The following is a 16,192-nucleotide window of genomic DNA, read 5'->3' as shown; positions in this document are numbered from 1 at the left end:
ACCTGTATATTTGAGCGTGCAGAAAACCTATCACAGATAAAAAACGATTGTATTTAAAGGGGTTTATTTACTTTACAGTCTCCTTTCCTAGTATAATAAATCTTTTGTTGTGATCCCAAACTAGTCTTTGTTGTGTATTTGATAACGCCATGATTCAGTGGACAATCGATTTAATAAAACCTTGTGTGAATGTACCAGGTCTACTAGACATGCTCTTAAATTTTCTACCATATTTTCATGATCATGTTTGTTTGATAGACGAAGATCCTCACCATGAATTCTTTACTAATAAACTCTATCATTGATAAGGAAAAGAGAGAAAAAAGATACGCCATCGTAAACAAGCACTATTTTACCAATGGCCTATTCAGTCTTCGCTTCAGATGTGAGGTAGTAATTTAGTTGAGATAAGCCCATTGCAAACGACCATTTAAAGGTTCCGTGTTGTCTGCTGTCAGCACACGGAAGCCTACTTTTACACGGTCAAAAAGCACAGTGAGCGGAAAAATTTCTTCAGTATTCCCTGAAACATCTGGTTCTCTCCTGAGGAAAATCATTTCAGTAAGTGCCAAAGAAAATTCTACTTATTGCTGCAGAGCAAGCTTACTACACTCGCCAGAACCCGGTCTTGTCTTACTTAAAAATCTAGGAAAACTACTTTATTCTAATTCCTTTTGCTCGACGCGACGTGTTGTGTTCCGTACATTCTAAAGATCTGTCTTCTACCGTTTGTTCCCTCGTAGATTCCATTTGCTTTCTGTTGAGAGGGAACTCTATTCAAGCATGTGGACAAAATCAAGCTTTATTAATTTGGAGATAAGTTGTCGCGCGTGAACCGCCCCCCGCCTTTTAAAACTGGAGGTACCAAGGAGCTTTGTTCTCGATTTGTTTCCGATCAAATCTATATTCGTCTTCGACACAGCCTAGACGATCCGTGCGATTGATCTGACGCAGACGAAAGGTCAGTCAAATTTGCATAATTATTCTACACACGCGTTGGGCAATGAAGACTTCTGACTAAAGTGGTCAAGACTCTAACTACAAGATTTTCAAGTGTAAACTGAACAAATCCAAGACTTAAGTACAAAGCGTAACACGTTTCGTTTCTCATTTGCCCCAAACAACCTTGAAACCATCGGTTACGATCAGTTAGAGATGAACTCGCTGATAATTTGGTCCTTGTTGATTTCTCAGCTTCAGAGAATACAAAAACCAAAACATCAACTCAGTTAACACTTGAACGGAAGTATGAGCGCTAAAGGGTCTCCCACGAAGTCACACTTAACATCATGACGATATGCTTCGAAAATATCTTCCCCTTCCTCTTGCAGCCGGGATACGCGTATAAAAATAGTACAACACATCTCACAGAGGTCGTGTAACGCAGTCTGCTGGAAAGTTTAATCTGGATAAATAATATCATTAGTGACAGAACTTTGATCTTCAGTTCTTTGTTGTCCTGGTCCTCAATAATCAGGTTTTTGAGCGGCGGTTTCTTACGTCGCTGACAAGGAATGACATATTGCATACAGTGGCGGTAAAAAATATAAAGGAACACAAACTAAACCAACAGCATTTGGTTACGCAGTAGAAATTCTTACCGTTAATGATAAACGCCTAAACGAAATAAACAGCCTCAAAGATTTTCGTAATAATTAAAATCCTGACAGGGTTAGGCATTGTGAAAGGTATAGCTTATTTTTCTTCAGTTGTAATAAATGCAAAATGAAATTGTTCTATAGCTACCGTACACAATTACAGGGCTTCTATTTAAAGAGATTCAATATTTCCCGATAAAGCTAATAGGAGTAAATTTGATAGCCATAAAAGCTGGCTGTGTAGATTAAAAATGTTTTTTTGTCTGTGTCAAATAAAATTGATAAGTTTCAGGTTAAAGACTTTTTGGGAGACCACAGCTTTAAAACGGGCACGTTTTAGAGAATATATATACCACAACAGAAGCTATCTTCTCAATTTACTTTGAAAACATGACATGTCAGACGACACAACAAAATAAACTATCTTAAACACAAAATATCAGTAATTAACAAGGGTATTCGAGTCGAAAGCGATAGTCAGAATCAGTCAGTAAACAAGTGGAGCTCCACAAAGTCTCAATACATGTATGTATACTTAAAGGATGATCTTCCTGTATCAATCGTGCGATAAGAGTCGTGTCGCCCGCATCGTCACAAGGACTGACATGTTTACACATCAAGCGAAGGATACATCGATCTCGTCAACACAAGAACTATAAAACAATTTAAGAGGTTTACTACAGAGTTATAATCTATTTTAGCATCGGTGAAGCGAAGAAATGTGTTGGTCTCTTGTTCGGATTTTTGCTCTTGCTTCCAAACCTGGCGAGAAACAGAAGAAACAACACGGGTTACTACATGACGTCAATTGACAAACTTCCAAAACAGTTAGCAATGATCAGAATAAACACAGGCACTCCTGTGAAAATATATATATACTTTAAGTCAGCCAATTGATATGCCGACCTATGCCGATTACTAAAGCACTACGTTCCAGGGATAAAGAATTGTGAAAGGGATGAAATTGTAGTTAGTTTGCCAAAATATTCTTCAAAGTAATTTTAAATTTAAGAGTAGACGAAAATTTAAGTTCCAATCAAATAAAATTGCAAGTTTCATTATAGCAAAAACTAGTAAATATACTTTGTATACACGAAAAAAACAAAATAAATGAGTATGCGGAACATAAGCAATTGACCGAACGGCCAAATTGTCGAAAAAAAACTTCATGTCTTGCTTGGAAATTTTCAAGCTCAACAAACGATTTATCCAGAGACGAAATGATCTTCCGCCGAGGTCAAAGGATTATTATAGTTTTTCCTTTTTTCTTTTCTTTTTTTTACATTAAATTTCTCCCGATTTTCGAGGCTTCTCGAAGGAAAAAAAACCTTTTTTCGTTGGAGAATGTGGCCGGTTTGTGAGCGATCAACGTTGAATTTTCAGAACCTCGGCGAATCTTCGGCAGAAAGTTGAAGTGGAAGGCTCCGCGCTGGCGAGTTCATGACCATGGGTCCATAGTTTGAACTGAGATAATAATTTCTAGCCTAAACGAACGCCTTTATCGTTGATGAATTTTTTTTTTTACTTTTTAATGAGCCTCGACTTTTTTTTCGCTTGACGACGATTATTGAGTTTAAAGTAATGTTTTTCTTTTTTGTGCGAGGGCGAAACAAATGCTTGATAAAACGTGGGAACTGACAAACAATAACGATAGAAATGTGGTCAGTGAAAAAGAATAAACTAGTGTCACCACTGAAACCTGACTTATGTATATTTTCTCGACAAAATTACTTTCTATTTCCATGGCCACCTCGTAATATCACAAAAGATGATCATCTTTAATTTACCCATCAATCACTTTACTTTCCGGCCATATGTGCTGTGAACGGAGACTAAAACGAGCGAAATTATTCCCACAAAAACTGCACCTGTCAGGTCACTGCGCAAGCTCGGTGCCCCCCACGCGATTCACGCGAAATTCACGCGTGGAATTTTTGCATTCGTGTGTCACTTCAAAGTTAGATGGTGAATGTTTGGTAAAATTTCGCCTGCGGTCTCAGCTCTCTACATTTGATTTTGATGTTTTGGTAGACAACGTGTCTTATATAAATCGGTTTTACAGACCGCAAATAACTGCTATTTTAATGAAAAAAAAGAAAAAAAAAATCGCCCGTAAATAAGTTGAATACGCTTGAGGAAAACTGCGTGTTTAATTTCCATTTTGTTAAAAAAGACCACTCGTCGTTAAAGGCATGTTTGAAGGCACGCCAATGGCGATAGACAGACAAAAAAGAAGAAAATCAAAACTCAAACAAATTTTTCTTTAATCTTGATAAGAGAGAAGAACAAACCCCAAACAATCTACTTTTGAAGGTAAATCACTGCTCCGTTCTCCAATTGTTCTAACTTTCCTTCGAAAGTGTTTTTGTGAAGGCAACGGGTGAGAGCTGGGGTGGGGAGCCTTCAGGACAAAGTAGTTTTAGACGAATACTCCTTTAGGCGGTGTAAGGAATAGATCTTCCTTTATTAGCGGGGAAAGAATGTTAACATTAAAAAGGGATTATAGGGGTCTTCTTTCACAGTATGTAAGAAAAGATTTTGAAGATTACCTTGGTGTAAGAGGAGTCCTGGAGAGAAAACTTCCCTTCTTCTTGACTGACTTGGCGTTTGAAGCAGTCAGCGGTCCAAGCATGCTCTCTGGTACTAAAAGTGACAGAACACCAGGACCGTTAGGAAAGGTGCTCTAACGAGATTTGAAAATTCAGGCTGAACTCTTTAATGTGAACAAAACACACCAGGCTAAGACGGACGTGTGGTGCGAAGGGTTTTTAAGGTCTGCTCACGAGATTAGTAACAGGCAAACTTGAAGCCAAGCTGTTGCAGCTTCAAGTTGGAAGTGTTGGAAGGCGGGAGGGGAGCGGGGGGAAAGTGGGCTTACCGGGTCTACACTCCGGGGTGAGCGGGGTTCCGTCCGCACGATGAGAGGTCGGGTTATATGGGGGTGAACGGATATTCTCATCGTCAGTGTTTATGAACTGATTCCAGTAGTCAACAGGCATTGAGAGAAGTCGCTCCATAACCTGAGGAGAAACAAAATATGACCTTTGTACGAACTTTGATTTTGTTAGTTTCTGATAAAAAATTAATACGAGCCAATTTATTTAGCGGAAAGAATTATTCCATCTTCCGTGAAAACTTCGTCTGAGCTGAGATTTCCGTCCGAGTTTTGTGCAAACGGGACAGTTTGGCTCGATACGGAGGGGACCCAGCCACAATATTAAAATTGCTTCCTGAAACGATGTTCATAGCACATACAGTTGGCGCGCGAAGTTTCCTCCTGTGAAACCCCAAACTTTATCCCTGTCTGCTCACTAGATTCGTTTTGTGCATTCTATAAATTTCATTATTTTCTAATCACGTGTTCATGTGTAAATCTCTTAGCACGGATTTTTCCCACCCTACCCACCTTGGGTTGCCATTTGGCTTCCTGTAACATCTGCATTGGTTCAAGGTTGTCGGAGGAGTTCTGCACGATAGTCGGTCCAAATACTTTGGAAAGGTTGCTGGCATCCATTTTACATTCTATGCAGTGTGACACTCTGAAAATGAGGATATGATCTAATTTCAGAAAGTCTGACACAAAACGCTATATGAACCGTTAAGTTAATTACAATTCTCTCTCTCTCAAAGCTCTATGAATAACAAAAAGGAACGAGGAGAGAGTTTGAGCTGGTTGTTATCTCAGGATCTTCTTTTCCTCAGAATTTTTGGAGATTCTCAGTGTAGAGTAGACATTATGCTCTGCTACTGCGTTAAAAAAATATTGGATTCGAGGATCCTCGCAGCTAAGAACACTACTGAAACTAGTAGTTGTAAATAGGACCTGAAAAAAATTCAGGCCCGTACGGGATTTGAACCCATGACCTCTGCGATACCGGTGCAGAGGTCATGGGTTCAAATCCCGTACGGGCCTGAATTTTTTTCAGGTCCTATTTACAACTACTAGTTTCAGTAGTGTTCTTAGCTGCGAGGATCCTCTAATTTCATCTCTCCACCGCAGTGCAAATATGTGAATTGTCATATATCTAAATTCTTCATTCACTTGGATGTTTATTTGTACCCAATTCATTGACCAGCTCCCAGTTGGCTTGTTAGCTCAATTGGTAGAGCGCTGCACCGGTATCGCAGAGGCCATGGGTTCAAATCCCGTACGGGCCTGAATTTTTTTCAGGTCCTATTTACAACTACTAGTTTCAGTAGTGTTCTTAGCTGCGAGGATCCTCTAATTTCATCTCTCCACCGCAGTGCAAATATGTGAATTGTCATATATCTAAATTCTTCAATATTGGATTCGTTTAACAGTTTGCAAAAGTTATCTATATTCATATCACGTTAAGTGAAAATCAAATGTAAAAATGCAGCAATCTTTCAAAGACATTTCTCAAATTCGCGATTTTTCTTAATTTTCTCTACGTCACATTTTGATGAACTGAGAAGAAAGAAGGCAAGCTGGTTTTCAAAAACCATTGGTGGGAATCATATAGCGTGATAATGCCTCGTAGATTGTACAAGTATCCAGAGTGTTTGACGAAATAAAGTTGTGTCGAGAATGACCAAGACGTTTGATACTTCGTGTCTTCAGTACTAAAACTAATTAACTCAGTATGGTACATTTAGTTTCATACTTCTGCAGGTGCAATATGAGATAAGCGAGAGTGTCTCTGTTCGCTTGAGGAAGCTCACTGACAGCTTGGTATGTCGCACTTGCACTGTCGTCTTCATCTGTTTTGTCTGACAAAATCAACAAATACATGGAAAAAAAATTGCAAACGCAGAGTTTCTCGCAAAAGATGAACATTTTTGCGCTCAAGTGTTTCTGGAACACACAAAAAAATCCTCAATAATCCATTGAAGAAGGGTGAAAATATCTCTTTTGTCTGGTTTTGAGTATTAGCGCGTCACTGAAAGTCCACCAGAGAATGTGCATACACCCGTGTGCATTTAGTGTTTTAGTGTGCATTTATACATTTCGCAAAGTGCTGACAAGGAGAATCTGTTTTAACAATCAAGAGCTTCTTCAGTTGGGGATCATTTCCTATATTCTCCTGACCTTAAAGATTTGATTCATGGGCGATACTGTAGGAAGAAATCAGATGCTAGTCACTCTTAGGGGTGGTGAAGATTAAGCGCGCAGGCGAGACGAAGGGATAACACGCACACGTAAACGGAAGACGAACAAATCTTACTTGCTGCGTCGACGAAATTCGACCACAGATCGTAAGTGACCAGAGGCTCGGCAAGGTTACGTAAGAAGTCTTTCAGCAGTCCACAAACCACGTGGATATCGTCAACTTTTCGCTGAACAACAAAACGACAACAACAATATAATTAATCACCCGTGGCGGTCTAACTTAAAAACCCCTTTTTCACTGGTTGTTTACCAAGTCAGGAAGTTTTCCCTGCGTAAACTTCTCCTTGAGTTCTTTCACACTGCGCTCAGCCCTGGAAATACAAAGAGAGAGTTTATCTCTAAAGTATCCCGAATAATTCGTAGTTGTACACAGGTGAATTTGTTATGGAACGCACTTCTAGAAGATATTTGATTGCGGGGCAAATTATGAACCAATCTGACTTAAGACTGCTGGTTTTCAGCCAATCAGTTAGAGGAGCAAGCCGCGTGAGAATTAGCATGGACGGTAGGCTTTTTCCGCCATTTGGACTGAATCCTGAAACCTCAATAAACCTACATTACTTACCCTGGTACCCTGTAGATTCCGACCTCTGAAAGACCACGTCGTTCAACTTCGTCGATACATTTGATCTAAAACAAATAAAAACATTAATGAGTTGAAAAAAAGAAAACAAAAAACAAAAAACAAGCTAGACTGTAAACCCTTGATCTCTTTTGTAATGGGCGATAACTACATATGTAACGGCTGACTTTATAAAGCGCACTAAAATATAGGGTCGCCTGAGAACCTTAGCAGCCTCCCAAAAAGAATGGCAAAGATGTGTAAGGTCCAGTTCAGACGTCTAGCTTGAGTAGCACGAAATGCAGGATAAACTGAAGCCACGAAACAATTTATCCTCGTAACTCCCCAGCCAAAGTAAATTAACATAAATTATGATTTTATTGGGGGGCGCAGTGATCGTCAAGCTTAATTCCTTGCTCAACGACATTAAATAGTTTAATTTAAACGCTGCGCTTTTGCGAACTTAATTCATGAATTCAGTTCCACACTACAGGAGCAAGACGTTTGAACACGGCCTAAGATTTTCTACTAAAAGGGCGTGTACAACAAAATCCTTAATGACAATTCACTTACAACAATCTCGGGCACCATAGGACCTGTGGTGGGAGCATAAAACTCGATGTTTTCATCCTACATAAAAAAAAAACAAATCATCAACAGCAATCAGTCAACAAACAAAAACAGAATACAAGACCTACAACTAATTATAATGGCAATAATTGTCTACTCTAGAAACCAGACAGAATACTTCTGGGCTGACTTAATTGAAACGCAATTCATGAACCGGAATTTAAAAGCCAGGACAATTGATAGTTTTTAATGCTATTAACACAGAGTTCATGCTGAACGGTAGATCTTGGAAGTTAAAGGTTTAAACGGGTACCTGGGAATTTTCTGGGAAGCCTGATGAAATGCCAAGGGAAGGGGAAGGGGATGAGGTGGGGTAGGGTGGGATGCATTAACCATTTGATGGACTGGCACTCCATCCAGTGGGGAGTGGTAATAGACTCCTAGTTGTTTCACGTTAAGGAAACCGGGGTAACTTCTGGCTGCATGGGTAACTTGGCTCGAGTAAAGACTTTGATACCAATTAATCCAGTGAAGAGTATTATTCAACCCAGTATGAGAGTCAGTGATACATACTGGGCGCTTCCGTCCAGAACCAGGTGTGTCAACACTTGGAACACATGGCAAAGGAAGGTGGTCTTTACAGTCTGGATGGCACACAGCTCGACAATCTGAAATAAAATTACATATCACATTTAAGCAGGTACTTGGCAAACAGAACTGCTCTCATATAACACAACAACATTTAACCATCTAACTCTCATGAGTAATCAAGACAGAATTTCTTTACACATTATCAATACCACATCAAGCTGACCTATGATGAAAATGAAAAAAAAATTGTATCCAGTAGGGGATTATTAGTTGCTGCAATACCAAAATCTTCCAGCTATCATAAGAATTATATGGCAGACAGTGAGGGAATTCGTAACAAGATCTTGGGGGCAATAATTCGCTGTATGTTTTAGTTTTCCTGGCAAATCCAAGAAAATGAAGAAATGTCACACAAGAAAACTCTTCAAGTAACAAATTGTACAATTAACAGGTTGTATCATTCACATTTAACACAAAGATGACAAACTACAGAAAACATCACCACATTGCAACTTAGTTCATACCACCAAATCAAGAACAGTATTCCTTCCCTATTAATCTCCACTCTTCAACAACCAAGATCTAATTGTTAATTCTCCCCTCTACCACCCACATTTCCTTGTAAATCAGTTACAAGAATTTGGTGTTAGATCAAGATGAAAACTTCTTTGTAATAAGTTTGAGTTTTCTCATTACTTGTATGCTGGATAATGTATGAATACTAAGGGAGAAGTTACATGTAAATCAATTTTGGGAGTAAAGGGATTAATTATCATATAATTACCTTTGCATTTCAAGGCCAGTTTTCCAAATTTTATCCTCTTATTACACTAAAGAATGAGAAAAAAAAGCCGGTATTTTCAGTAGACCATAATCTTCACTGATTCTCTATTCATTCACATTTTTAACAACCTGTTTTTGTTTGTTTGTTTTTCACATATACTCACTGGTTGGCAAGATTCTGGCTTGATAACAGTCTTGGAGCACAACACATGTTTCTGAAATTACAATTAATTAAGGAGTCACTATCAACTCAAATTAAATAATGATCAATTCTTGAGAAAATTTAAAAACAAATTAAACTATCACTTTACCTTTTCCTTTGTTGCAGGTCTTTTGCCATTCTGTGAGGCAATTCTGGAACAATAACAAAAAAACTATAAGAAATGCTGATAAACTAAAGTTACTCTTTTACTGAGTATCTCCAGCTGCTTGCTTTCCAAGGCCTTGATTAAATTCTAAATTTGAAGGATGTAAACCCACATCACCACCTTAGCCATATCCTTGAGATGGAGTATGGTGCCAGAAAAATACATTTGTTAATCTGATGACCAAAGAAGGAAGAAGGGAAATCTTGCAAAGTACATGTAACTAGCAAAAGTTGGGCAGCTGCTGTGTCTTGTACATACTGTTTTTCATTCAGGTAAACCCTGCCCTCAATTAGGAGAATGTGATGTTTAGTTAAGCATCACAAAAAAAAAGAAGAAGAAAGTAATCAATAAAAAAAAAATTAAAAAGGAGAAGAAAAATGAATAAGAAAGAACACCTCAGTAATACAACATTGTGGTTGAACATATCACGAGCCAGATAACTGGGAAGCTATCCCAGAAAAAATATACCTGTCTCTGCTTGGTACAATACATGTTCTTCTGGCCCCCCTTGCTCAAACGGTGGATAATGCTATCCACTGAATAAACCTCTATCCTGTGTTCTTGCAGTGCATTTTGTGATCTCTTTTCCGCTGGATAGAGATTTATCCTATGGATAGCATTATCTACCTTTTGAACAACCAGGGCCTGATGTTTAACTGTACCGTAATTGTCATTTGTCGTTTAAACAATATGACTTTGAAATTAACACAGCATTGGGATTGCTGAAAATTTAGTTGATCAGAGGTTTAGTGGAATTTAATGTTTGATTAAGTAAAGGGTAACTCTGATGTTCCCTTTTTCCATAACCCTTGGGAAATTTATTGAGTGATGAAGGTGAAGCATCCATTCACTGAACTTGACTTTGAAACAGGGTACTTCAGAGGACTAAATACTTGCAAGGCCATTGTAATGTGTTATTGGTTGTAAATGTATGCCATTCATTCTAAGGCATCTCCTCCCATTCAGTGCTATTAACAATAACCAATTTAAAGGAAAAGGTCAGAACTTCATGTTGATATTCAAATGCATATTGACAGTTTCCTGAACTAAACTAGAACTTGGGTAATGAATAACAACAACAGCTTATTGATAAATAACAATGTTCACCTCTGTAGTTGTGGAGTCACCTTCCTTGGGCTAGTAATTTCTTCAAGTTCTCGTATTGCCTGACGGTATGGGTCTCGATAATTTAATTCTGAATAGAAGGATAAAAAACATTTTTTTTTCATTATGTAAAGTAAACTTGAACAAAATAAAACAACACTTATGATATTTTAACCTATTTCAGCCTGCTTTTTCTTTCCTCAGGTTATCACTGGTAATCAGTGGTACAGAGACACTTTATGACTTTACAATCAACATTTGCAATTGTCTGAAGTCAATCCTTGTTAGTAGTCATGCTGATAAAATCAAAACTTTGACCCTTTACACCTTAACATCAATATGTATATTCTCCATACTGTTTTCTATACATTTGTCTGGTGCTGACAAGGAGAGTTTGCAAAACAATCAAGAGAGTCTTTAACTGATGATCATTTCTTTCATTCTTGTGACTCAGGGATGATATTGTGAGAAGAAATTAGATGCTAGACACTTTTAGGGATCAAAAGGTTAAAGATTGCACATATTAGACTCATAGTGATATTCTGACAGATATCTCACCAGGGGCTGATGGCTGAACATGAATCTGTGGACTTGGATAAACTGGAACATGGACTGGACTGTCTGGAACAACATGTTTCACCACCACCTGCCCATCTCCCTGAATTTCAAATACAAAACAATCTTGCACATTTTTCACCATTTAAAAAGCAATATCTACCTCTGGGAATTCAAGAGCAAAAAAACAAGAGGATAAAAAAAACATGCAAGAACTTGAAAGTCAGTCAGAGTGTACATTAGCAAGTACAGTCAACTCTCTGCTAAGGGACACTCTCATAAGCCAACGGCTCTACTTGCAGACATAAATATCTTTCAATGGTCAAGAAAGAATTTCTAGATAACTAAAGCAATGTTCTGCATTTCGTGGACACTGTTATAATTAAGTGTACAGCTTTAAAATTAGAAATTCAAGTATACCTCATCAGTTCTGGGTCTTTTTGGAGGAGTAACCTAAAAATGATGAGAATAAAGAAAAAGTGCATTTTAAAAATCATTTACTAAGTCAACAGATTAAATGTCCTGGATCTCCTAATAATTACAACAACTGATCTTAATCAATAGTCATGTTTTCTTTCTAAAAAAGTTGGTTTGAGACCTGAAAATGTCATAGATGATATTTTGTTAATAAGAGTTAAGACTTACATCAAGCTCTTGTGCTGCTGGTGCAGGCTGAAATTACACAAAGAAGAAATACAGAGTTAGATTCAAATAAGGACTTCTTGGTTCTGCTCATGTAGAAGTAACCAAAGAAAATGAGTTCTACTGGTAAAAAATACAACAACAACAACAACAACAACAACAACAACAACAACAACAACAACAATAATAATAATAATGGGATAATAGTTGTGGAAATCTAGCAGTGGACATCTAAAGTCCACCGTCTCTTGGTAAAAGGGAGGAAATCCAAAGGACCAAGAGAAAAACCCTTGGAGAGAGAAGAACCATCTACAAAACTCAACCCACTTGTGATGCCAGGTCTAGGAATCAAACCCAGGCCACAGCGGTGGAAGGCAAGCACTCTCCCAGCACTGCACCACCCCCACTTCCATGATCTACATTGTAATTGTTACTTACTGCCTTTCTTATGGTTTTCCTGGGATGGGAAACATCCTGGAAAGTAACAAATAAAAGCCTGCACGTGAACAATAATTTATTAACAATCACAGGTGGATGATGAGACTATCTGGTAGATTTACATATCAGATGAATTATTAAAATGTTTGACCTGGGCATTTCACATCAGGCAGCCTTTATTTTAAGCAGGACAGGTAAAATGAAAGCAATGAGTCCTTTTACCTGTAAAAGTTTTTCAAGAATTCCAAGCGATTTTGAGCAGTGAAAAGAGGTACTACAGGCCAAAAACTTAACTGTTTACCCCTTTAACAAGAGAACACTGATCAGGTCTAATGTATAGTGACCTGAGTGAGGGAAATGATCCTATTATACAATAGGATTACAATTATGATGATCACAACATTTATTATCAAAATTCCTACCAAGTCCTCCTCTGTGTTGTCATAACTGATGTCTGAAGGAGACAAGATTGAACCACTAGATTCATCCTGATTACTGAAGCGCCTAAAGTAATAAAAATAATAATTATGGCTTACCAACCATCCACAACTTATGCAACAAAATAATTGTTGCAGGGAGGTTTAATCTATGATGATAGGAGAGCAAGGGTAATCAAAAGTAGCCAGCTGCCAACAAAAATCACCCACCTACAGAGATACAGTACTTGGCAAATCCTTCATGAGAAATAACATTCTTAACCCTTTGACCCTTTGACCCTTGAACCTTTTGACCAGCACCAAATTTCTCCTTACAACATAACCTCTGAATCAAATATTTGGGTCATGAGAATAGAGGAAATGATCACCAACTGAAGAAGCTCTTGATTGTTTAACAAATTCTCCATGTCATCACCATAGGAAATTTATAGAGAACTGTTTGGAGATTACAGTGTTTGACACTAACTTTCTGGCTAACTTCCCCTTAGGGCAGCCAATTTTGTTTTTTTGTTTTTCTGTTATTTTTATATTTTTATAGTTATTCTGGTTGCCCACCTACTAAAGGGCCATGAAAACTGAAAGGGGGCTTGTTTAAAAAAATTTAAAAAACAAAAAGATGTCAATTTGATTATGTAATGTAGTTGACATGAAGTTTTGTCCATGAATGAAATAATAAAAGTTATATCAAACTGTTATGGGATGATTTGGTGTTCCCTAGTCACTAAGTAGTAACTTAATAAATGTTTTGCAAAAATATTGAAGCACATCTGGCCATGCAGAAACTGGTTTCCATCATGAAGAGTGTTCCTTTTACACAGAGAAACATGGTGGCTTCAAACATAGTATCCTCTTTGGCTATAAATGTTTTGAAGTTTGTACCTATATATGTTTAACAGACAAATAAACAGGACAGCAAACCAATATGAGGTTGTTTACTTCTTTATCACGTTTACAGTCACTGTCATATTACCAGTCACTTTCATCACTGCAAATCAGATTGTTCTGCAAAATATAACTCCAATGAAAAATCTGATTGCCCAATTGGGCAAGTCTTAGAGTTTTTTACATGCCCACAGAGATATTTCACTTTCCCTGAGCAATGAGGCAAGGGTTGGTGTTGAACGCCAGAGAATGTATAATGACATTAGGGCATGAAAGGTTAAAAAAAGGTAACCACAGAAGCCAATAGATCAGTCCCACAAACCTTTTCCTTGGACTGGCAAAATCCTCGTGGTGACACTGGCTCAACTGCATCAGTGTCTGTCTTTCATTGTCATTCAACCTACTCATTGTGTCTTTGTCATTTAGTAGTTCACGGATCAAGGCCACTTGTCTTTCCTGTAATATTGAAATTTATGTAACAAACCAAATATTAATAGAATCTTGAAGAACTCATGATAGAAAATATATTCTGAAGTAAAAAATACAACCTAAAACCTACTTAATTAAGATGATGATGATGACGGTGGTACCAAGCCCTTTTCAGCTTTCAGTGCTGAATGATAGCAAAATGCAAACTTGTCACATTAAACTTTTAAATGTAGCCATTGAACAGGAGCAGAAGGGGAAGAATGCAGTAAAGAGCAATTTCACTTCTTTTTATTAAGGAGATGGAGACTTCAGTGAAGATGGTACCTTTACATGGAAGATCTGTGATTACAACTATCAGAGATGGTCTTCACAGTAGCGTCAATAAATGAAATACATTCTATTAATTTGTACATTGCATACCTCAAATAATGGTATGTTGTCACTAATATAAATTATGAGAGAGTTTATCAGTTTTCTCACCAGGTGATCTTGGGTTGCCTCTGCCTTCATTCTTTTCTTAATTTCTACTTCAACTTGACTCCTGGCAAAAACGCAGAGAAAAAGCTCATGACAAAACGAAACAATAAATTAAGGTAGACAGACAGCTAAAATTAAAAATTCCTCGATCTCAAATCTACCAAAGCTCTGTCATTTTTGTCTAAATACCTTGCATGTTTCAGTTTTACTTCAAGTGCTTCGTTCTCAGCCTGAAAAAAGATTTTTGGGAGAAAATTTTGTTGAGTATAGTTTAAAGCCACTGAGAAACAACTTCTGAAAGAAACAGAATTGATGGATGCGTTTTACACACCCAAACGAAACTTACCGTGATCCTGGCGATTTCTTGCTTCAGTGGGACGGCCTCATTCTCTGCTACAAGCCATTTCTTTCGGCATTCTTCCTGCTGCGAAACGAACTTGATGAATTCTAAAAAAGAAAGAGAACATAGTTTTAATCCACGTCGTCTAGGTCGATTAACATAACGTCTCATTTCAGATCAAAGTTTACAAGTTTGTAATTTGGAACTATCGAAGTTCTACAATAAAGCGTATAAGCTTTTCCTACCGAAAAAATGTGACACAAAGATAAGGACTTTTCTTATGTCAAATTATGCCATAAAAATAAAATATTTTCACAAACAATGAAAAATAACAAAACTTGGCCGCGGCAAACCTCCTTCAATTCCTTCAGCAAGTACCGTTGTGGAACGGACGATATCATCAAAAGATCCTACAAGAGCTGCAACAGACATGATTGATTGTGTCATAGACAGGAATGCCTAAGAACTCGATATCTGTAGACAAAATTCAAACGGAAACTTCTTCAGTGGAAAACCGTCTTCACCACTCTGCCATCTTGTTCGTTTTTTCCCTCCACTTCTTTCAAACAAGCGTAAGCCAATCAGATTACGTGTTTTGTATCACTCACGTGGTTCTATTGGTGCACTCCACAGGACAAAGATCACAGGCTCATGCAGTTTACACCGGAAGTAAAGATAACTATTGAACGAAGGGGAACGAAAATTCGTTAAAAACTAAATGATTATTAAGAGATCCCCGCAGTAATCTTTCCAATTTTTTTGATGAGTTGATTCTGATACAAATCTGTACACTAATAGCATTTAAGGATCCCAATTTTTAAGGCCATTTGCCATCCCTCGTAAGAAGACGTGGTGTGACTTTTCAGGCAATCACCCACGACCGACCGACCGACCGACCGACCGACCGACCGACCGACCGACCGACCGACCGACCGACCGACCGACCGACCGCTTTAAACAGGGTGACAGCTAATACGGTGCCGCTAAATACAGGTTCGTATATGGCTAGTATGTTCAAAAATAAATAAGATGTGGTTTACATCGATTTCCACTAAGTAGAGTATAATTTTCAATACCTCCCACAAAAACAATTTTAATTCTCCAGTTCTCAAGTTCACTTCAAATCTAAGACCTCTCACTAATGTATGACTTCCATCAAATTTTGGTGAGGAAAGAATGTCACCTGTTTTCAAAGGTTACTCTTCTACAAATGGGACAGAGAGCAAGAATGGGGATGAGGTTCACAAGAGGAAACCTGTTGGAGTGGAAGGAAGTTTCTGCAAAG

The 16,192-nt window shown here is 37.9% G+C and overlaps 1 protein-coding gene across 1 annotated transcript; it reads right to left on the bottom strand.

Moving 5' to 3' along the window:
• Nucleotides 1-1,374: 1,374 nt before the first annotated feature.
• On the bottom strand, nt 1,375-15,482 carry LOC131786078 (rac GTPase-activating protein 1). The gene is made up of 24 exons (XM_059103064.2): nt 15,261-15,482; nt 14,914-15,014; nt 14,757-14,797; nt 14,571-14,631; nt 13,984-14,117; nt 12,765-12,846; nt 12,343-12,378; nt 11,908-11,934; nt 11,683-11,715; nt 11,266-11,365; nt 10,711-10,798; nt 9,547-9,589; nt 9,400-9,450; nt 9,237-9,282; nt 8,435-8,529; nt 7,865-7,921; nt 7,295-7,359; nt 6,980-7,040; nt 6,785-6,896; nt 6,224-6,329; nt 5,005-5,137; nt 4,477-4,618; nt 4,148-4,241; nt 1,375-2,360 (listed from the first exon to the last, which is right to left on the bottom strand). The coding sequence occupies exons 1-24, from the start codon at nt 15,352-15,354 to the stop codon at nt 2,291-2,293; spliced, it is 1,872 nt and encodes a 623-aa protein (XP_058959047.2). The 5' UTR covers nt 15,355-15,482; the 3' UTR covers nt 1,375-2,290.
• Between the last annotated feature and the right edge of the window lie 710 nt (nt 15,483-16,192).

This window comes from Pocillopora verrucosa, chromosome 10 (genome assembly GCF_036669915.1).
Source record: "Pocillopora verrucosa isolate sample1 chromosome 10, ASM3666991v2, whole genome shotgun sequence".
NCBI lineage: Eukaryota > Metazoa > Cnidaria > Anthozoa > Scleractinia > Pocilloporidae > Pocillopora > Pocillopora verrucosa.
Note: the sequence above shows the minus strand (reverse complement) of the source record. Positions and strands in the feature narration are given on the sequence as shown.